This window comes from Nerophis lumbriciformis, unplaced genomic scaffold (assembly GCF_033978685.3).
Source record: "Nerophis lumbriciformis unplaced genomic scaffold, RoL_Nlum_v2.1 HiC_scaffold_65, whole genome shotgun sequence".
NCBI lineage: Eukaryota > Metazoa > Chordata > Actinopteri > Syngnathiformes > Syngnathidae > Nerophis > Nerophis lumbriciformis.
Window position 1 is genome coordinate 140,055 of NW_027316607.1, and position 21,297 is coordinate 161,351.

The window sequence follows — 21,297 nt, forward strand, 5'->3', positions numbered from 1 at the left end:
GTACTTTTTCTGTGTTTTGGAGAAGTACACTTTTGGAGTGTTTACTTTTGTCCTGAGATGAAGATAAACGTCTGTCATTCTTCATGAAGACACATTATGAAAGTGAACATGACCAAAGTAGGCGTGTCCACAAAGAAAGACGGAAGGGGGCGGAGCCTCTTTCATTTTGTGATGTTAAGTTCCTGTTCTACCTGCGATGAGATGACGACTTGTCCAGGGTGTATCCCGCCTTTCGCCCGAATGCAGCTGAGATAGGCTCCAGCACCCCCCGCGACCCCAAAAGGGACAAGCGGTAGGAAATGGATGGATGGATGGAAGTTCCTGTTATAAGCTGTTATACAGTATATGCATTGAGCCCTTATTTTGAAGGCCCTAAGAGCGGAAGTGGTGACACGTTGAGTGGAGCGGAGGTTTTTATATATGTCGCCTATACTGTATAAAAGTACAAAATAACAAACACGGAGGCTCCAGTTTTACACGAGGACCAATTTATATCCTTCCTTTTAAAACCTCTGCTCCACTCAACGTGTCACCACTTCCGCTCTTAGGGCCTTCAAAATAAGAGCTCAAGGCATATACTGTATAACAGCTTAAATGGTAAATGGTACTTACAACAGGAACTTAACATTACAAAGAGGCAAGCCCATAAAAATAGGTTACATTATTTTGTACTTTTATACAGTATAGGCGACATACATAAACCCTCGGTTACATTTTTGTTGTTGTTGTTGTTGTTGTTGTTGTTGTTGTTGTTGTTGTTGTTGTGTGTGTGAGGCTCTGTTTATTTGGGGGGAAAGGTTTATGTTTTTAGTTTTAACTGCCTGTGTTGTTTTTGCACTTATCCTGTTGCTGTGTTGAAACAAGGACGTTTGCTTTTGTAGGAGGGGAGGTATGTAACTTATTTTTACGGGCTTGCCTCTTTGTGATGTTAAATTCCTGTTATAAGCTGTTATACAGTATATGCCTTGAGCTCTTATTTTGAAGGCCCTAAGAGCGGAAAGGGTGACACGTTGGGTGAAGCGGAGGTTTTTGAAAGAAAGGAAATAAAGTGGTCCTCGTGTAAAACTAGATCCTCCGTGTTTGTTATTTTGTAGTTTTCATACAGTATAGGCGACATATATAAACCCTCGGTTACAATAACAAACACGGAGGCTCCAGTTTTACACGAGGACCACTTTATTTAAAACCTTTTTTTATATAAACCTTTATTTATAAATTTCAACATTAACAAACAGTTGAAAATAATAATTAAAGTAAATACAAAAACAGTACAAAGCAGCGCCAGGGGGTTGTAAATTCAAAGTAACTTAAATAGAATACTTTATTTAGAACCTTTCTCTGTTTGCATCACGCAAGTGACGTCATTGTCCGGCCCTCGAGAGCCATATACCACACCGTGATTGGTAGATTCCTTCAGCTCCGCACACAACGCTGTCAAGCGCCATTCATGTAAAACTCGCACTAACATTACACTTTCCTATTAAGGTGAGGGCCGCAAAATAACGTCTCGGTCTAATATATGTATATATATATATATATATGTGTGTGTGTCAGAAGTGCTACTGACACTTTGGTTATATTTGCTTTTACTGTGTTTGAAATCACTTCCTGTCCTGGTGCTCTTGTTTTGTTACTGTTTCCTGTTTGCTCTCTGTCTTTTACGGCACTTTTACTATCTGCTCCGTGTCTACAGCTGTGAGCACACCTGTTGCTCGTTTAATTAGTTCTATTTAGTTCCACCCGAGTTCCTCCTTCGGCGCTTCATCATTATTCTTTTGTGACGGATGTGGATCGGACGGGTTTTGTTCACAGTGAGTTATACTTTGGTCTTTTTCACTTGCTTTCTACTGTTTGTGTTGATGCTTTCTATCATGTGCTTTCTATTGATGATTGATTGAAAATACGTTTTTTTTATTCACAGTGACTAATACTTTGGTCTTTTTCGCTTGCTTTCTACTGTATGTGTTGATGCTTTCTATCGTGTGCTTTCTATTGATTGATTGATTGAAACTGTTATTAGTAGATTGTACAGTTAAGTACATATTCCGTACAATTGACCACTAAATGGTAACACCCGGATAAGTTTTTCAACTTGTTTAAGTCGGGGTCCACGTAATCAATTCATGGCACAAATATATATGTACTATCATCATAATACAGTCATCGCACAAGTTAATCAGACATTGAATGATTTACAATCCGGGGGGTGGGATGAGGAGAACATAGTGAGTTCAGATAGCATAAGAACAACAATTATATACATTAGAAACCCATTTGATTAACATTTGGTTATTTAGGATCCGTGGAGGTGTAAGGGGGAGGGTGTTAGTCAAGGGTTGCTTCTATCTTGTGCTTAGCTGCTTTAATTAGGCTGACCATATTGTGAAATCCCAAAAAGAGGACACGTATATGCGTGCCAAGGCCGGGACTAGGTGAACATTTGCCAATACTCGAACTTGCTTTATAAATATTTATTTAAATACAGCAGTTTTCTCCTCTGACAGCAGTGTTTGCGCTAGGAATTTTCAAAATGGGGTCCCACAGTAAATTTTTGGGGTCCGACTTTTTTGTAAGCCTTTTAAAAAAACAAACAAAAAAAAACCTTATGAATTATGGTATATCTCTTCTATATTGTGTTTTGGATAAAGGTTGCTTCATTAAGAAAAAAAGAAAACAAATGTGTATGCATATGTGAATGTATTCAGTTATAAACATTCATTCACTTCTTTCCTTCATGGATCTAAACTTTACCGCTGCTGCTAGTTTTTTCTATGTTTTTATTTAATATGTTGTAGGTGTCATCATGTCCGCTTTTTGTGCCGGCCCAGTCACGTTATAACATCTACGGCTTTTGGAGCTCAGTGCACCAACTGCACACACAAGAAGGAGACTATTATATATGTCTCTGTTATCCATAGGTTTATCTATAACCCATAAAGTAGGAAGGCACGGAGCTATTTCTCAGCGTGTGTTTATTCCAGCCGGCACGTTAACACACTGACACAACATCCAGATTCCCATCATGCATTGCTTCAAAAGTACGGCAAGTAGTGATGTCCAAACGAAGACTGACAGTGAATAGAATGAGGATGGACAATTCAACCCTGAACTCACTCCTTTCCCGCAAATTAAATTTCACCTATGCTACTTCAAAGGCTGTGCTACTGGCTGCAAAGCATTGCACTTTCAAATACAACAATGAGTAGTGTTTGTGTGTGTGTATATGTATGTATATATAAGAAATACTTGAATTTGCACTGAAATTCAAGTATTTATTTTATTATATATAAGAAATACTTGAATTTGCACTGAAATTCAAGTATTTATTTTATTTATATATATATACACAAAATATATACTTGAATTTCAATGCAAATTCAAGTATTCCTTATACATATAATAATAATAATAATAATAATAATAATAATAATAATAATAATAATAATATTTTTAATATAATATACATACACAACACTCCTACTCATTGTTGTATTTGAAAGTGCAATGCTTTGCAGCCAGTAGCACAGCCTTTGAAGTAGCATAGGTGAAATTTAATTTGCAGGAAAGGAGTGAGTTCAGGGTTGAATTGTCCATCCTCGTTCTATTCTGTCAGTCTTTGTTTGGACATCACTACTTGCCGTACTTTTGAAGCAATGCATGATGGGAATCTGGATGTTGTGTCAGTGTGTTAACGTGCCGGCTGGAATAAACACACGCTGAGAAATAGCTCCGTGCCTGCCTACTTTATGGGTTATAGATAAACCTATGGATAACAGAGACATATATAATAGTCTCCTTCTTGTGTGCAGTTGGTGCACTGAGCTCCAAAAGCCGTAGCTGTTATAACGTGAAGAGGTCTGCACGAAAAGCGGACGTGACGACAGGCTGTCCTCACTCAGGGCCGGATAGAAATTTGTGAGAATGGTTGTTCCGGGAGAAGCACTGAAATTCAAGTATTTCTTATGTGTATATGTGTATGTAGATGTACACATAAAAAATACTTGAATTTCAGTGCTTCTCCCGGAACAACCATTCTCCCGAATTTCTCTCGATTTCCAGCCGGGCTTGAGTGAGGACAGCCTGTCATGTCCGCTTTTTGTGCCGGCTCAGTCACGTTATAACATCTACGGCTTTTGGAGCTCAGTGCACCAACTGCACACACAAGAAGGAGACTATTATATATGTCTCTGTTATCCATAGGTTTATCTATAACCCATAAAGTAGGCAGGCACGGAGATATTTCTCAGCGTGTGTTTATTCCAGCCGGCACGTTAACACACTGACACAACATCCGGATTCCCATCATGCATTGCTTCAAAAGTACGGCAAGTAGTGATGTCCAAACAAAGACTGACAGAATAGAACAAGGATGGACAATTCAACCCTGAACTCACTCCTTTCCCGCAAATTAAATTTCACCTATGCTACTTCAAAGGCTGTGCTACTGGCTGCAAAGCATTGCTCTTTCAAATACAACAATGAGTAGTGTTTGTGTGTGTGTGTGTGTGTGTGTGTGTGTGTGTATATATAAGAAATACTTGAATTTGCACTGAAATTCAAGTATTTATTTTATTATATATAAGAAATACTTGAATTTGCACTGAAATTCAAGTATTTATTTTATTTATATATACACAAAAGATATACTTGAATTTCAATGCAAATTCAAGTATTCCTTATACATATAATAATTAATATAATTTACATATATATACATACACAACACTCCTCTACTCATTGTTGTATTTTAAAGTGCAATGCTTTGCAGCCAGTAGCACAGCCTTTGAAGTAGCATAGGTGAAATTTAATTTGCGGGAAAGGAGTGAGTTTAGGGTTTAATTGTCCATCCTCGTTCTATTGTCAGTCTTTGTTTGGACATCACTACTTGCCGTACTTTTGAAGCAATGCATGATGGGAATCTGGATGTTGTGTCAGTGTATTAACGTGCCGGCTGGAATAAACACACGCTGAGAAATATCTCCGTGCCTGCCTACTTTATGGGTTATAGATAAACCTATGGATAATAGAGACATATATAATAGTCTCCTTCTTGTGTGTGCAGTTGGTTCACTGAGCTCCAAAAGCCGTAGATGTTATAATGTGACGAGGCCTGCACAAAAAGCGGACGTGACAGGCTGTCCTCACTCAGGGCCGGATGGAAATTCGGGAGAATGGTTGTTCCGGGAGAAGCACTGAAATTAAAGTGTTATGTGTGTATGTAATAATAACTGGGATTTATATAGCGCTTTTCTAAGTACCCAAAGTCGCTTTACATGTAGAACCCATCATTCGTTCACACCTGGTGGTGGTAAGCTACTTTCATAGCCACAGCTGCCCTGGGGTAGACTGACGGAAGCGTGGCTGCAATTTGCGCCAACGGCCCCTCCGACCACCACCTGTCATTCAATTCACCGGTGTGAGTGGCACCGGGGGCAAAGGGTGAAGTGTCCCGCCCAAGGACACAACGGCAGCGATTTTTGGATGGTAAGAGGCGGGGAGCGAACCTGCAACCCTCAGGTTTCTGGCACGGTTGCTCTACCCACTACGCCATGCCGCCCCTCGTGTGTAGATGTACACATAAGAAATACTTGAATTTCAGTGCAAATTCAGGTATTTCTATTTTATTTTATATATTATATATTTTATATATATATATATTTTATATATATATATATATATATATATATATATATATGAGAGAGAAATTCTTGAATATCAGTGCAAATTCAGGTATTTCGATATATATTTGTTATATATAGAAATTCTTGAATATCAGTGCAGATTCAAGTATTTCTATATACATACATTTCTTTTGTATGTGTGTGTGGGGAAAAAAAATCACAAGACTACTTCATCTCTACAGGCCTGTTTCATGAGGGGTTCCCTCAATCATTAGGAGATTTTAATGGGAGCATTCACATACCATGGTTTATATAGGGCACAGAGTGGGTGGGTACAGGCTGGCGTAGGGGCGTGGTGATTGGCTCATGTGTTACCTAGGAGGTGTTTCCGTCTGTGGCGGCATGCTGTTACAATTTCGCTGCGCTTGTTGAGGGATGACAGGTCTGGACGGTAAATAATAAACAGTTTCTCTTTCAAGCATAGGTTGCATCTTTTATTACCACTATTGTAAGGTGTGCTGGATGCAAGAATTTGCCATGTTATTAAATATTCAACATTATTGTCTTTGAGGTCCCGAATGTGTTTGCTGAGTTCTGTGGTATTCCGCAGGTTTTAGTTCCTGAAAGAAGCCTTGTGATTGTTCCATCTGGTTTTAAACTCTCCCTCGGTTAATCCTACATATGTGTCTGATTTAATGTCCTTGCGTGTTACCTTAGATTGGTAAACAACTGATGTTTGTAAGCACCCCCCGTTGAGAGGGCAATCAGGTTTCTTGCGGCAGTTGCAGCCTTTGTTGGTTTTGGGGTCGCTCTGTCCGGGGGCCGACGGCTCATTTGCAATTGTTTTGTTGTGGTTTGAGATAATTTGTCGTATATTGTTCATACAGCTGTAGCTCAATTTAATGTTGTTCTTGTTGAATACTTTTCTTAGGGTGTTGCCTTTGGGGAAGTGTTTGTCAATCAGATTGAGGAATTTGTGGCCAATTTTAGTTGAAACGTTTTTGCTGTATGGGGGGGTTGTACCAGATGATGTTTCGTTTTCTGTTCTTTTTTGGTTGGTTTCCTGGCGTGGGTTCATAGGTGAGGGTGAAATTGTATCCGCTTTCATCAAGGGCTTTTTGGTACGGGGGGTTGCTTGGTCAAATTCAGCTTTGCTAGATGACAGCATCGATAGCCTTTTATTAATTCCGGTAGGTATTCTTTTCGTGGTGGTGGGTGGGTGGTTGCTGTCATGGTGCACATATTGGAGTGTTGTGTTGGATTTCGTGAATGGTTGGTAGCTGTTATTTCTCAGGTTGAAAGTGACGTCGAGGAAGGTGACTGTGTGCTTGTTGGCTTCAATCGTGATCCGTAGGCCGTTCTCTTTGAAAATTTGGCATATGCGCTTCTTGGTATTCTCGCTGCTCCTTAGCGAGGCGCGACACACTGCCAGTCCGTCATCACGGTAAATACCAAGGTTCAGGTTGAGGCTAGCGAGCTGGGAGAGGAGGAAACTCCCAACGAGTTCACACGTTTCTGCTCCGTCAAAACTTACCATAGTGACGTCAAATGTTGAATTGTTCTTTTTTTGCCATGGTGTACTGTTGTGGATGAGTATGGAGTTTTTTGCGTGGATGATGTTTCTTTCGTTGCCTGTGATTGAGGCGAAGTCTAGTGCTTGAGTCAGTAGGTCTTGCGTGATGGAAGGGTAAAATTCCTCTATCGAAGGAGATAAAGTTGTGCTGTTGTTTGTCTTGGATGTTGTTGAACCATTTGATTACTGCTGCTGTATTTCTCCATTGGTTGAGTGGTGTTTTGTCCTTGATTTTTGTGTTGACTCTGTCCAGGATTATTTTGCTGATTTTTCCTATTTCAGATTTAGTTGGGTTTATTAGTCGGCATGTTGGGTTATTTGCGAAGTTGGGTTTGTGGTCCTTCAATGTGATGAAGGCTTCCTTGTTGGCTGTGGCGTCCACCCTGTCCTCAATGTCCAGATCAGCCGCGATCCTTTTATTTTCCAGGTGGATGTTCTGTAAAGTGTTGGGTTGTGCTTTTTTGTATGATTTGGTGATGCTTCTGTCCAGTAAGGTGTTATGTTCTGGTATGTCCATTCTGTAGAAGTTTGTGGTTTTATCGGCAGCTATGAGGTTGTTTACTTTCTTGATGCGCTCCTTGTCATTTTTCAGCTTGGTGAGGAGTGGGTTGCGGACTGGCTTGAATTTGACTGATTGTATCATTTTGAGCATGTCGTTCTCAAAATCCTTTAGTTCCTCAACTGTGGGTGGGTTCTTGGTAGATTTGAATCCGTAAGTTTTCTTTTGCGTTCCTTTTGTTTCAGGGTGCAGGAAAAAATGTGCTTTCCACCGCATCCTTCTTAGGAAGTGTTCAGTCTTTTCTATGAGCCTTAGCGTGTGTGTGTGTGTGTGTGTGTATTCTTGAATATCAGTGCAAATTCAGGTATTTCTATATATATATATATATATATATATATATATATATATATATATATATATATATATTCATTCTTGAATATCAGTGCAAATTCAGGTATTTCTATATATATATATATATTCATTCTTGAATATCAGTGCAAATTCAGGTATTTCTATATATATATATATATTCATTCTTGAATATCAGTGCAAATTCAGGTATTTCTATCTATATATATATATATATATATATATATATATATATATTCATTCTTGAATATCAGTGCAAATTCAGGTATTTCTATATATATATATATTCATTCTTGAATATCAGTGCAAATTCAGGTATTTCTATATATATCATATATATATATTCATTCTTGAATTTCAGTGCAAATTCAGGTATTTCTATATATATCATACATATATATTCTTGAATTTCAGTGCAAATTCAGGTATTTCTATATATATCATGTATATATATTCATTCTTGAATTTCAGTGCAAATTCAGATATTTCTATATATATCATATATATATATATATATATATATATATATATATATATATATATATATATATATATATATATATATTCATTCTTGAATTTCAGTGCAAATTCAGATAGTTCTATATATATCATATATATATATTCATTCTTGAATTTCAGTGCAAATTCAGATATTTCTATATATATCATATTTATATTCATTCTTGAATTTCAGTGCAAATTCAGATATATATATATATATATATATATATATATTCATTCTTGAATTTCAGTGCAAATTCAGATATTTCTATATATATCATATATATATATTCATTCTTGAATTTCAGTGCAAATTCAGGTATTTCTATATATACATTTGTTATATATATATTCATTCTTGAATATCAGTGCAAATTCAGGTATTTCTATATATATATATATATATATATATATATATATATATATATTCATTCTTGAATATCAGTGCAAATTCAGGTATTTCTATATATATATATATATATATATATTCATTCTTGAATATCAGTGCAAATTCAGGTATTTCTATCTATATATATATATATATACATATATATATATATATTCATTCTTGAATATCAGTGCAAATTCAGGTATTTTTATATATATATATATTCATTCTTGAATATCAGTGCAAATTCAGGTATTTCTATATATATCATATATATATATTCATTCTTGAATTTCAGTGCAAATTCAGGTATTTCTATATATATCATACATATATATTCTTGAATTTCAGTGCAAATTCAGATATTTCTATATATATCATATATATGTATATATATTCATTCTTGAATTTCAGTGCAAATTCAGAAATTTCTATATATATCATATATATATATATATTCATTCTTGAATTTCAGTGCAAATTCAGATATTTCTATATGTATCATATATATGTATTCATTCTTGAATTTCAGTGCAAATTCAGATATTTCTATATATATATATATATATATATATATATTCATTCTTGAATTTCAGTGCAAATTCAGATAGTTCTATATATATCATATATATATATTCATTCTTGAATTTCAGTGCAAATTCAGATATTTCTATATATATCATATATTTATATTCATTCTTGAATTTCAGTGCAAATTCATATATATATATATATATATTCATTCTTGAATTTCAGTGCAAATTCAGATATTTCTATATATATCATATATATATATTCATTCTTGAATTTCAGTGCAAATTCAGGTATTTCTATATATACATTTGTTATATATATATTCATTCTTGAATTTCAGTGCAAATTCAGGTATTTCTATATATACATTTGTTATATATATATTCATTCTTGAATTTCAGTGCAAATTCAGGTATTTCTATATATACATTTGTTATATATATATATATATTCATTCTTGAATTTCAGTGCAAATTCAGGTATTTCTATATATACATTTGTTATATATATATTCATTCTTGAATTTCAGTGCAAATTTAGGTATTTCTATATATGTATACATTTGTTATATATATATATTCATTCTTGAATTTCAGTGCAAATTCAGGTATTTCTATATATACATTTGTTATATATATTCATTCTTGAATTTCAGTGCAAATTCAAGTATTTCTATATATACATTTGTTATATATATATATAGAAATTCTTAAATTTCAGTGCAAATTCAAGTATTTCTATATATACATTTCTTTTATGTGTGTGTGTGTCTTGTATATCTAGAAATTCTTGAATTACAGTGCAAATTCAAGAGTGTGTGTATATATGTATGTATTTGTGTATTGATAGAGAAATACTTGAATTTGCACTAAATTAAAAAATGTTTGTGTGTATATAGAAATACTTGAATTTGCACTGAAATTCAAGTATTGTTTGTTTGGCCGGTTGGGAGGCCTTTGTATGTTTGTTTGTTTGGAAGGCTGGGAAGCCTTTGTTTGTTTGGCCGGCTGGGAAGCCTTTGTTTGTTTGGCCGGCTGGGAAGCCTTTGTTTGTTTGGCCGGCTGGGAAGCCTTTGTTTGTTTGGCCGGCTGGTCGGCTTTGGTTTGTTAGTTTGGCCGACTGGGAGGCTTTGGTTTGTTTGTTTGGCCGACTGGGAGGCTTTGGTTTGTTTGTTTGGCCGACTGGGAGGCTTTGGTTTGTTTGTTTGGCCGACTGGGAGGCTTTGGTTTGTTTGGCCGACTGGGAGGCCTTGGTTTGTTTGGCCGATTGGGAGACCTTGGTTTGTTTGTTTGGCAGACTGGGAGGCTTTGGTTTGTTTGTTTGGCCGACTGGGAGGCTTTGGTTTGTTTGTTTGGCCGACTGGGAGGCTTTGGTTTTTGTTTGGCCGACTGGGAGGCTTTGGTTTGTTTGTTTGGCCGACTGGGAGGCCTTGGTTTGTTTGTTTGGCCGACTGGGAGGCCTTGGTTTGTTTGTTTGGCCGACTGGGAGGCCTTGGTTTGTTTGGCCGTCTGTTTTGGCCTTTTTTGTGTTTGTTTAGCCGACTGGGAGGCCTTGGTTTGTTTGTTTAGCCGACTGGGAGGCCTTGGTTTGTTTGGCCGACTGGGAGGCTTTGGTTTGTTTGGCCGACTGGGAGGCTTTGGTTTGTTTGGCCGACTGGGAGGCCTTGGTTTGTTTGTTTGGCCGTCTGTTTTGGCCTTTTTTGTGTTTGTTTAGCCGACTGGGAGGCCTTGGTTTGTTTGTTTAGCCGACTGGGAGGCCTTGGTTTGTTTGGCCGACTGGGAGGCTTTGGTTTGTTTGGCCGACTGGGAGGCCTTGGTTTGTTTGTTTGGCCGACTGGGATGCCTTGGTTTGTTTGTTTGGCCGACTGGGAGGCCTTGATTTGTTTGTTTTGGCCGACTGGGAGGCCTTGGTTTGTTTGTTTGGCCGACTGGGAGGTTTTGGTTTGTTTGTTTGGCTGGCCGTCTGTTTTGGCCTTTTTTGTGTTTGGCCGGCCGTCTGTTTTGGCCTTTTTTGTGTTTGGCCGACTGGGAGACTTTTCTTTGGCTGGCTGGGAGACTTTTCTTTGGCTGGCTGGGAGACTTTTCTTTGGCTGGCTGGGAGGCCTTTTTTGTGTTTGGCCTTTTTTGTGTTTGGCCAGCTGTCTGTTTTGGCCTTTTTTGTGTTTGGCCGGCCGTCTGTTTTGGCCTTTTTTGTGTTTGGCCGACTGGGAGACTTTTCTTTGGCTGGCTGGGAGACTTTTCTTTGGCTGGCTGGGAGGCCTTTGTTTGTTTGACCGGCTGGGAAGCCTTTGTGTGTTTGGCCGGCTGGGAAGCCTTTGTGTGTTTGGCCGGCTGGGAAGCCTTTGTTTGTTTGGCCGGCTGGGAAGCCTTTGTTTGTTTGGCCGGCTGGGAAGCCTTGGTTTGTTTGGCGGGCTGGGAAGCCTTGGTTTGTTTGTTTGGCCGGCTGGGAAGCCTTGGTTTGTTTGTTTGGCCGGCTGGGAAGCCTTGGTTTGTTTGTTTGGCCGGCTGGGAAGCCTTGGTTTGTTTGTTTGGCCGGCTGGGAAGCCTTGGTTTGTTTGTTTGGCCGGCTGGGAAGCCTTGGTTTGTTTGTTTGGCCGGCTGGGAGGCTTTGGTTTGTTTGTTTGGCCGACTGAGAGGCTTTGGTTTGTTTGTTTGGCCGACTGGGAGGCCTTGGTTTGTTTGGCCGACTGGGAGGCCTTGGTTTGTTTGGCCGACTGGGAGGCCTTGGTTTGTTTGGCCGACTGGGAGGCCTTGGTTTGTTTGGCCGACTGGGAGGCCTTGGTTTGTTTGGCCGACTGGGAGGCCTTGGTTTGTTTGGCCGACTGGGAGGCCTTGGTTTGTTTGGCCGACTGGGAGGCCTTGGTTTGTTTGGCCGACTGGGTGGCCTTGGTTTGTTTGTTTGGCCGACTGGGAGGCCTTGGTTTGTTTGTTTGGCCGACTGGGAGGCCTTGGTTTGTTTGTTTGGCCGACTGGGAGGCCTTGGTTTGTTTGTTTGGCCGACTGGGAGGCCTTGGTTTGTTTGTTTGGCCGACTGGGAGGCCTTGGTTTGTTTGTTTGGCCGACTTTGAGGCCTTGGTTTGTTTGTTTGGCCGTCTGTTTTGGCCTTTTTTGTGTTTGGCCTTTTTTGTGTTTGGCCGGCTGGGAGACTTTTCTTTGGCTGGCTGGGAGGCCTTTGTTTGTTTGACCGGCTGGGAGGCCTTTGTTTGTTTGACCGGCTGGGAGGCCTTTGTTTGTTTGACCGGCTGGGAGGCCTTTGTTTGTTGGACAGGCTGCGAGGCCTTTTAGTTTTTGTTTGGCCGTCTGGGAGGCCTTTTGTGTGTTTGTTTGGCCGTCTGTTTTGGCCTTTTGTGTGTTTGTTTGGCCGGCTGGGAGGCCTTTTGTGTGTTTGTTTGGCCGGCTGGGAGGCCTTGGTTTGTTTGTTTGGCCGACTGGGAGGCCTTGGTTTGTTTGTTTGGCCGACTGGGAGGCCTTGGTTTGTTTGTTTGGCCGACTGGGAGGCCTTGGTTTGTTTGTTTGGCCGACTGGGAGGCCTTGGTTTGTTTGTTTGGCCGACTGGGAGGCCTTGGTTTGTTTGGCCGACTGGGAGGCCTTGGTTTGTTTGTTTGGCCGACTGGGAGGCCTTTTTTGTGTTTGGCCGGCCGTCTGTTTCGGCCTTTTTTGTGTTTGGCCGGCCGTCTGCTTTGGCCTTTTTTGTGTTTGGCCGACTGGGAGACTTTTCTTTGGCCGGCTGGGAGACTTTTCTTTGTTTGGCCGGCTGGGAAGCCTTTGTTTGTTTGCCTGGCTGGGAGGCCTTTGTTTGTTTGGCCGGCTGGGAAGCCTTTGTTTGTTTGGCCGGCTGGGAAGCCTTTGTTTGTTTGGCCGGCTGGGAAGCCTTTGTTTGTTTGGCGGGCTGGGAAGCCTTGGTTTGTTTGTTTGGCGGGCTGGGAAGCCTTGGTTTGTTTGGGAGGCTTTGGTTTGTTTGTTTGTTTGGCCGACTGGGAGGCTTTGGTTTGTTTGTTTGGCCGACTGGGAGGCTTTGGTTTGTTTGTTTGGCCGACTGGGAGGCTTTGGTTTGTTTGTTTGGCCGACTGGGAGGCCTTGGTTTGTTTGGCCGACTGGGAGGCCTTGGTTTGTTTGTTTGGCCGACTGGGAGGCTTTGGTTTGTTTGTTTGGCCGACTGGGAGGCTTTGGTTTGTTTGTTTGGCCGACTGGGAGGCCTTGGTTTGTTTGGCCGACTGGGAGGCCTTGGTTTGTTTGGCCGACTGGGAGGCCTTGGTTTGTTTGTTTGGCCGACTGGGAGGCCTTGGTTTGTTTGTTTGGCCGACTGGGAGGCCTTGGTTTGTTTGTTTGGCCGACTGGGAGGCCTTGGTTTGTTTGTTTGGCCGACTGGGAGGCCTTGGTTTGTTTGTTTGGCCGACTGGGAGGCCTTGGTTTGTTTGTTTGGCCGACTGGGAGGCCTTGGTTTGTTTGTTTGTTTGGCCGACTGGGAGGCTTTGGTTTGTTTGTTTGGCCGACTGGGAGGCTTTGGTTTGTTTGTTTGGCCGACTGGGAGGCCTTGGTTTGTTTGTTTGGCCGACTGGGAGGCCTTGGTTTGTTTGTTTGGCCGACTGGGAGGCCTTGGTTTGTTTGTTTGGCCGACTGGGAGGCCTTGGTTTGTTTGTTTGGCCGACTGGGAGGCTTTGGTTTGTTTGTTTGGCCGACTGGGAGGCCTTGGTTTGTTTGTTTGGCCGACTGGGAGGCCTTGGTTTGTTTGTTTGGCCGACTGGGAGGCCTTGGTTTGTTTGTTTGGCCGACTGGGAGGCCTTGGTTTGTTTGTTTGGCCGACTGGGAGGCCTTGGTTTGTTTGTTTGGCCGACTGGGAGGCCTTGGTTTGTTTGTTTGGCCGACTGGGAGGCCTTGGTTTGTTTGTTTGGCCGACTGGGAGGCCTTTTTTGTGTTTGGCCGGCCGTCTGTTTTGGCCTTTTTTGTGTTTGGCCGACTGGGAGACTTTTCTTTGGCTGGATGGGAGACTTTTCTTTGGCTGGCTGGGAGGCCTTTGTTTGTTTGACCGGCTGGGAAGCCTTTGTTTGTTTGGCCGGCTGGGAAGCCTTTGTTTGGCCGGCTGGGAAGCCTTTGTTTGGCCGGCTGGGAAGCCTTTGTTTGGCCGGCTGGGAAGCCTTTGTTTGGCCGGCTGGGAAGCCTTTGTTTGGCCGGCTGGGAAGCCTTTGTTTGGCCGGCTGGGAAGCCTTTGTTTGGCCGGCTGGGAAGCCTTTGTTTGGCCGGCTGGGAAGCCTTTGTTTGTTTGACCAGCTGGGAGGCCTTTTTTGTGTTTGTTTGGCCGTCTGTTTTGTCCTTTTTTGTGTTTCGCCGGCTGTCTGTTTTGGCCTTTTTTGTGTTTGGCCGACTGGGAGACTTTTCTTTGGCTGGCTGGGAGACTTTTCTTTGGCTGGCTGGGAGGCCTTTGTTTGTTTGACCGGCTGGGAAGCCTTTGTTTGTTTGGCCGGCTGGGAAGCCTTTGTTTGGCCGGCTGGGAAGCCTTTGTTTGGCCGGCTGGGAAGCCTTTGTTTGGCCGGCTGGGAAGCCTTTGTTTGGCCGGCTGGGAAGCCTTTGTTTGGCCGGCTGGGAAGCCTTTGTTTGGCCGGCTGGGAAGCCTTTGTTTGGCCGGCTGGGAAGCCTTTGTTTGGCCGGCTGGGAAGCCTTTGTTTGGCCGGCTGGGAAGCCTTTGTTTGGCCGGCTGGGAAGCCTTTGTTTGGCCGGCTGGGAAGCCTTTGTTTGGCCGGCTGGGAAGCCTTTGTTTGGCGGGCTGGGAAGCCTTGGTTTGTTTGTTTGGCCGGCTGGGAAGCCTTGGTTTGTTTGTTTGGCCGGCTGGGAAGCCTTGGTTTGTTTGTTTGGCCGGCTGGGAAGCCTTGGTTTGTTTGTTTGGCCGGCTGGGAAGCCTTGGTTTGTTTGTTTGGTCGGCTGGGAGGCTTTGGTTTGTTTGTTTGTCCGACTGGGAGGCTTTGGTTCGTTTGTTTGGCCGACTGGGAGGCTTTGGTTTGTTTGGCCGACCGGGAGGCCTTGGTTTGTTTGGCCGACCGGGAGGCCTTGGTTTGTTTGGCCGACCGGGAGGCCTTGGTTTGTTTGTTTGGCCGACCGGGAGGCTTTGGTTTGTTTGTTTGGCCGACTGGGTGGCCTTGGTTTGTTTGGCCGACTGGGAGGCCTTGGTTTGTTTGGCCGACTGGGAGGCCTTGGTTTGTTTGTTTGGCCGACTGGGAGGCCTTGGTTTGTTTGTTTGGCCGACTGGGAGGCCTTGGTTTGTTTGGCCGACTGGGAGGCCTTGGTTTGTTTGTTTGGCCGACTGGGAGGCCTTGGTTTGTTTGTTTGGCCGACTGGGAGGCCTTGGTTTGTTTGTTTGGCCGACTGGGAGGCCTTGGTTTGTTTGTTTGGCCGACTGGGAGGCTTTGGTTTGATTGTTTGGCCGACTGGGTGGCCTTGGTTTGATTGTTTGGCCGACTGGGTGGCCTTGGTTTGTTTGTTTGGCCGACTGGGAGGCCTTGGTTTGTTTGTTTGGCCGACTGGGAGGCCTTGGTTTGTTTGTTTGGCCGACTGGGAGGCCTTGGTTTGTTTGTTTGGCCGACTGGGAGGCCTTGGTTTGTTTGTTTGGCCGACTGGGAGGCCTTGGTTTGTTTGTGTGGCCGACTGGGAGGCCTTGGTTTGTTTGTGTGGCCGACTGGGAGGCCTTTTTTGTGTTTGTTTGGCCGTCTGTTTTGGCCTTTTTTGTGTTTGGCCTTTTTTGTGTTTGGCCGACTGGGAGACTTTTCTTTGGCTGGCTGGGAGACTTTTCTTTGGCTGGCTGGGAGGCCTTTGTTTGTTTGACCGGCTGGGAGGCCTTTGTTGGACAGGCTGCGAGGCCTTTGTTTTGTTTTTGTTTGGCCGTCTGTTTTGGCCTTTTTTGTGTTTGTTTGGCCGTCTGGGAGGCCTTTTGTGTTTGTTTGGCCGTCTGTTTTGGCCTTTTGTGTGTTTGTTTGGCCGTCTGTTTTGGCCTTTTGTGTGTTTGTTTGGCCGACTGGGAGGCCTTGGTTTGTTTGGCCGACTGGGAGGCCTTGGTTTGTTTGTTTGGCCGACTGGGAGGCCTTGGTTTGTTTGTTTGGCCGACTGGGAGGCCTTGGTTTGTTTGTTTGGCCGACTGGGAGGCCTTGGTTTGTTTTTTGGCCGACTGGGAGGCCTTGGTTTGTTTGTTTGGCCGACTGGGAGGCCTTGGTTTGTTTGTTTGGCCGACTGGGAGGCCTTGGTTTGTTTGGCCGACTGGGAGGCCTTGGTTTGTTTGGCCGACTGGGAGGCCTTGGTTTGTTTGTTTGGCCGACTGGGAGGCCTTGGTTTGTTTGTTTGGCCGACTGGGAGGCCTTGGTACGTTTGTTTGGCCGACTGGGAGGCCTTGGTTTGTTTGTTTGGCCGACTGGGAGGCCTTGGTTTGTTTGTTTGGCCGACTGGGAGGCCTTGGTTTGTTTGTTTGGCCGACTGGGAGGCCTTGGTTTGTTTGTTTGGCCGACTGGGAGGCCTTTTTTGTGTTTGGCCGGCCGTCTGTTTTGGCCTTTTTTGTGTTTGGCCGGCCGTCTGTTTTGGCCTTTTTTGTGTTTGGCCGGCCGTCTGTTTTGGCCTTTTTTGTGTTTGGCCGACTGGGAGACTTTTCTTTGGCTGGCTGGGAGGCCTTTGTTTGTTTGACCGGCTGGGAGGCCTTTTTTGTGTTTGTTTGGCCGTCTGTTTTGGCCTTTTTTGTGTTTGGCCTTTTTTGTGTTTGGCCGGCTGTCTGTTTTGGCCTTTTTTGTGTTTGGCCGGCCGTCTGTTTTGGCCTTTTTTGTGTTTGGCCGACTGGGAGACTTTTCTTTGGCTAGCTGGGAGACTTTTCTTTGGCTGGCTGGGAGGCCTTTGTTTGTTTGACCGGCTGGGAAGCCTTTGTTTGTTTGGCCGGCTGGGAAGCCTTTGTTTGGCTGGCCGGCTGGGAAGCCTTTGTTTGGCTGGCCGGCTGGGAAGCCTTTGTTTGGCTGGCCGGCTGGGAAGCCTTTGTTTGGCTGGCCGGCTGGGAAGCCTTGGTTTGTTTGTTTGGCGGGCTGGGAAGCCTTGGTTTGTTTGTTTGGCGGACTGGGAAGCCTTGGTTTGTTTGTTTGGCGGGCTGGGAAGCCTTGGTTTGTTTGTTTGGCGGGCTGGGAAGCCTTGGTTTGTTTGTTTGGCCGGCTGGGAGGCTTTGGTTTGTTTGTTTGGCCGACTGGGAGGCTTTGGTTTGTTTGTTTGGCCGACTGGGAGGCTTTGGTTTTTTTGTTTGGCCGACTGGGAGGCTTTGGTTTTTTTGTTTGGCCGACTGGGAGGCTTTGGTTTGTTTATTTGGCCGACTGGGAGGCTTTGGTTTGTTTGGCCGACTGGGAGGCCTTGGTTTGTTTGGCCGACTGGGAGGCCTTGGTTTGTTTGTTTGGCCGACTGGGAGGCCTTGGTTTGTTTGTTTGGCCGACTGGGAGGCCTTGGTTTGTTTGTTTGGCCGACTGGGAGGCCTTGGTTTGTTTGGCCGACTGGGAGGCCTTGGTTTGTTTGTTTGGCCGACTGGGAGGCCTTGGTTTGTTTGGCCGACTGGGAGGCCTTGGTTTGTTTGTTTGGCCGACTGGGAGGCCTTGGTTTGTTTGTTTGGCCGACTGGGAGGCCTTGGTTTGTTTGTTTGGCCGACTGGGAGGCCTTGGTTTGTTTGTTTGGCCGACTGGGAGGCCTTGGTTTGTTTGTTTGGCCGACTGGGAGGCCTTGGTTTGTTTGTTTGGCCGACTGGGAGGCCTTGGTTTGTTTGTTTGGCCGACTGGGAGGCCTTTTTTGTGTTTGGCCTTTTTTGTGTTTGGCCGACTGGGAGACTTTTCTTTGGCTGGCTGGGAGGCCTTTGTTTGTTTGACCGGCTGGGAGGCCTTTGTTTGTTTGACCGGCTGGGAGGCCTTTGTTTGTTGGACAGGCTGCGAGGCCTTTGTTTAGTTTATGTTTGGCCGTCTGTTTTGGCCTTTTTTGTGTTTGTTTGGCCGTCTGGGAGGCCTTTTGTGTGTTTGTTTGGCCGTCTGTTTTGGCCTTTTGTGTGTTTGTTTGGCCGTCTGTTTTGGCCTTTTGTGTGTTTGTTTGGCCGTCTGTTTTGGCCTTTTGTGTGTTTGTTTGGCCGTCTGTTTTGGCCTTTTGTGTGTTTGTTTGGCCGGCTGGGAGGCCTTTTGTGTGTTTGTTTGGCCGGCTGGGAGGTCTTTGTTTGTTTGGGAGGCCTTTGTTTGGCTGTTTGGGAGGCCTTTGTTTGGCCGGCTGGGAGGCCAAACAAAGGCCAATTTTGGGGGCGTCTGGTCATCTACAAAATAAGGTCAATATTGTATTTAATTTGTCTCCTCATCGTTTGTCATCTACAAGGTCTCTATTGGGGGGGGGTCCCCCTCTACAAGGTCAATTTTGAGGGGGTCTGGTCATCTACAATACAAGGTTCATTTTGGGGGGCTCTGGTCATCTACAAAATAAGGTCAATATTGTATTTGTGTCCTCATGGTTTTTTTCATCTACAAGGTCTCTATTGGGGAGTCCCCCTCTACAAGGTCAATTTTGGGGGGTCTGGTCATCTACAATACAAGGTCAATTTTGGGGGGAGTTTGGTCATCTACAATACAAGGTAAAAAAATGTTTTGGGGGGGGTGTCTGGTCATCTACAATACAAGGTCAATATTGTATTTAATTTGTGTCCTCATGGTTTTTGTCATCTACAAGGTCAAAATTGGGGGGTCTGGTCATCTACAATACAAGGTCAATTTTGGGGGAGGTCAGGTCATCTACAATACAAGGTTAATTTTTTTTTGGGGGGGGGGTCTGGTAATCTTCAATACAAGGTCAATTTTGGGGGCGTCTGGTCAGCTACAAAATAAGGTCAATATTGTATTTAATTTGTCTCCTCATGGTTTGTCATCTACAAGGTCTCTATTGGGGGGGTCCCCCTCTACAAGGTCAATTTTTGGGGGGTCTGGTCATCTACAATACAAGGTCAATTTTGGGGGGGTCTGGTCATCTACAAAATAAGGTCAATATTGTATTTGTGTCCTCATGGTTTTTGTCATCTACAAGGTCTCTATTGGGGGGGTCCCCCTCTACAAGGTCAATTTTGGGGGGGGTCTGGTCATCTACAATACAAGGTCAATTTTTGGGGGGGGGGGGGGGGTTTGGTCATCTACAATACAAGGTCAATGTTGTATTTAATTTGTGTCCTCATAGTTTTTGTCATCTACAAGGTCAAAATTGGGGGGTCTGGTCATCTACAATACAAGGTCAATATTGGGGGGTTTGGTCATCTACAAGGTCTATTGCCCCCCTCCACCCCCCCCTTACAAGGTCAATATTGGTTTATCATTCTTACACCATGCACCGCTACAACATTACACAACTCTTACACAGTGTTATTGGTCACACTCCTGCTGCCTCTCCTCCTGCTGTGCACACTTTTGAGCGTACCATGGGGCACACCAACGGGGGTTCCCTCTCGGCTGCGGGCGTGCCTCCGCAAGAGATCTGCAATCAACACACCTGCCCGTGATGAGCGACCAGCCTTCATAAGCCAGCGGGTGCCAGAACGTAGCTTCTCCTACCCAGTACAGTAAGCCAACACATCTCCAGCCTTCTCTCTCTCCCTGTGTTCCCTTCCCGTCGTGTTCACCGTCTCTCGTGTTGTGTCGTCCTCCAGCTTCCTCGTCGTCGAGCTGTGTATCTCGTCTACCTGGACCCCCTTTGGATTCCCCCTTGCCTTCCTGGACTAAGACCTCGCTCCTGTCCTTGACCATCCGCCTGCCCTCTGATGTCCGAGCCTGCTTTTCTGCCTCGATCTCAACACGCACACTCAACACCCTCTGGTGACCACGCTCAGATAATACTTGCACATAGTCACACTACATCTCTTTTAAGCTAATCACACACTGCACTCACATACTGAGCTGTCAATAAACACGCTGACAGCTAACGACATCATCGCCTCTCTGCAGTCTTCTTCTCCCGCTGTCTCGTCACACATTATATATTCTTTCATGTGTTCATTCATTCATGTGTTATCATTACTACACCATGCACCGCAATAACACTACACAACTCTTACACACTGTTATCTATGTATTTATTGATTCATTCGTGTTACTAATTTATCATTCTTACACCATGCACTGCAACAACAATAACCAACTCTCACACAATGTTATTCGTTCATTACATTATTCATAATCAATCAATCAAAGTTCATTATATAGCCCTAAATCACGAGTGTCTCAAAGGGCTGCACACGCCACAACGACATCCTGGGCTCAGATCCCACATTAGGGCAAGAAAAAAACTCAACCCAATGGGATGACAATGAGAAACCTCGGAGGATAATGTTTATTATTATTATTAGCCTTTATTTAACTAGGTAAAATCCCATTGAGATCAAAGATCTCTTTTCCAAGGGAGACCTGGCCAAGAGAGCAGCAGCAAGGTTGCAATGGAAGTCGAGTGGATCTAGCATAAAATTGTGAGTGTCCAGTCCATAGTGGATCTAGTTAATAGTGTGAGAGTCCAGTCCATAGTGGGGCCAGCAAGAGATCATCTTGAGTGGAGACAGACATCTCTGTGCTGCTGACCTAACTGATGCACAGATGAGTGGTCCACCCTGGGTCCCAACTTTGGACAGCTAGCGCGTCATCTGTGGTCACCAAAGGAGAGGAGGGCGGAGCAGAAAAGAAACGGCAGATCAACTGGTCTAAAAGGGGGTCTATTTAAAGGCTAGGGTCTATTTAAAGGCTAGAGTATACAAATGAGTTTTAAGATGGGACTTAAATGCTTCTACTGAGGTAGCATCTCTAATTGTT

General features: G+C 43.7%; 1 protein-coding gene and 1 long non-coding RNA gene across 4 annotated transcripts; both read left to right on the forward strand.

Annotated features, from left to right (window-relative positions):
- Window positions 1-1,631: 1,631 nt before the first annotated feature.
- Window positions 1,632-20,425, forward strand: LOC140678060 (uncharacterized). Of its 3 annotated transcripts, none has more exons than XR_012049842.1 (3): window positions 1,632-1,811; window positions 19,699-20,060; window positions 20,148-20,425. It is a non-coding gene; the product is annotated as an uncharacterized lncRNA (long non-coding RNA). The 3 variants fall into 3 exon arrangements; XR_012049843.1 differs by having other exon boundaries at window positions 1,644-1,811; window positions 19,862-20,060; XR_012049841.1 differs by lacking the exon at window positions 1,632-1,811 and having other exon boundaries at window positions 19,628-20,060.
- LOC140678061 (uncharacterized) lies at window positions 5,550-19,540 on the forward strand. The gene is made up of 3 exons (XM_072912746.1): window positions 5,550-5,571; window positions 17,963-19,219; window positions 19,303-19,540. Exons 1-2 carry the CDS (start codon window positions 5,550-5,552, stop codon window positions 19,090-19,092), a joined length of 1,152 nt encoding a protein of 383 aa, XP_072768847.1. The 3' UTR covers window positions 19,093-19,219; window positions 19,303-19,540.
- Window positions 20,426-21,297: the final 872 nt, after the last annotated feature.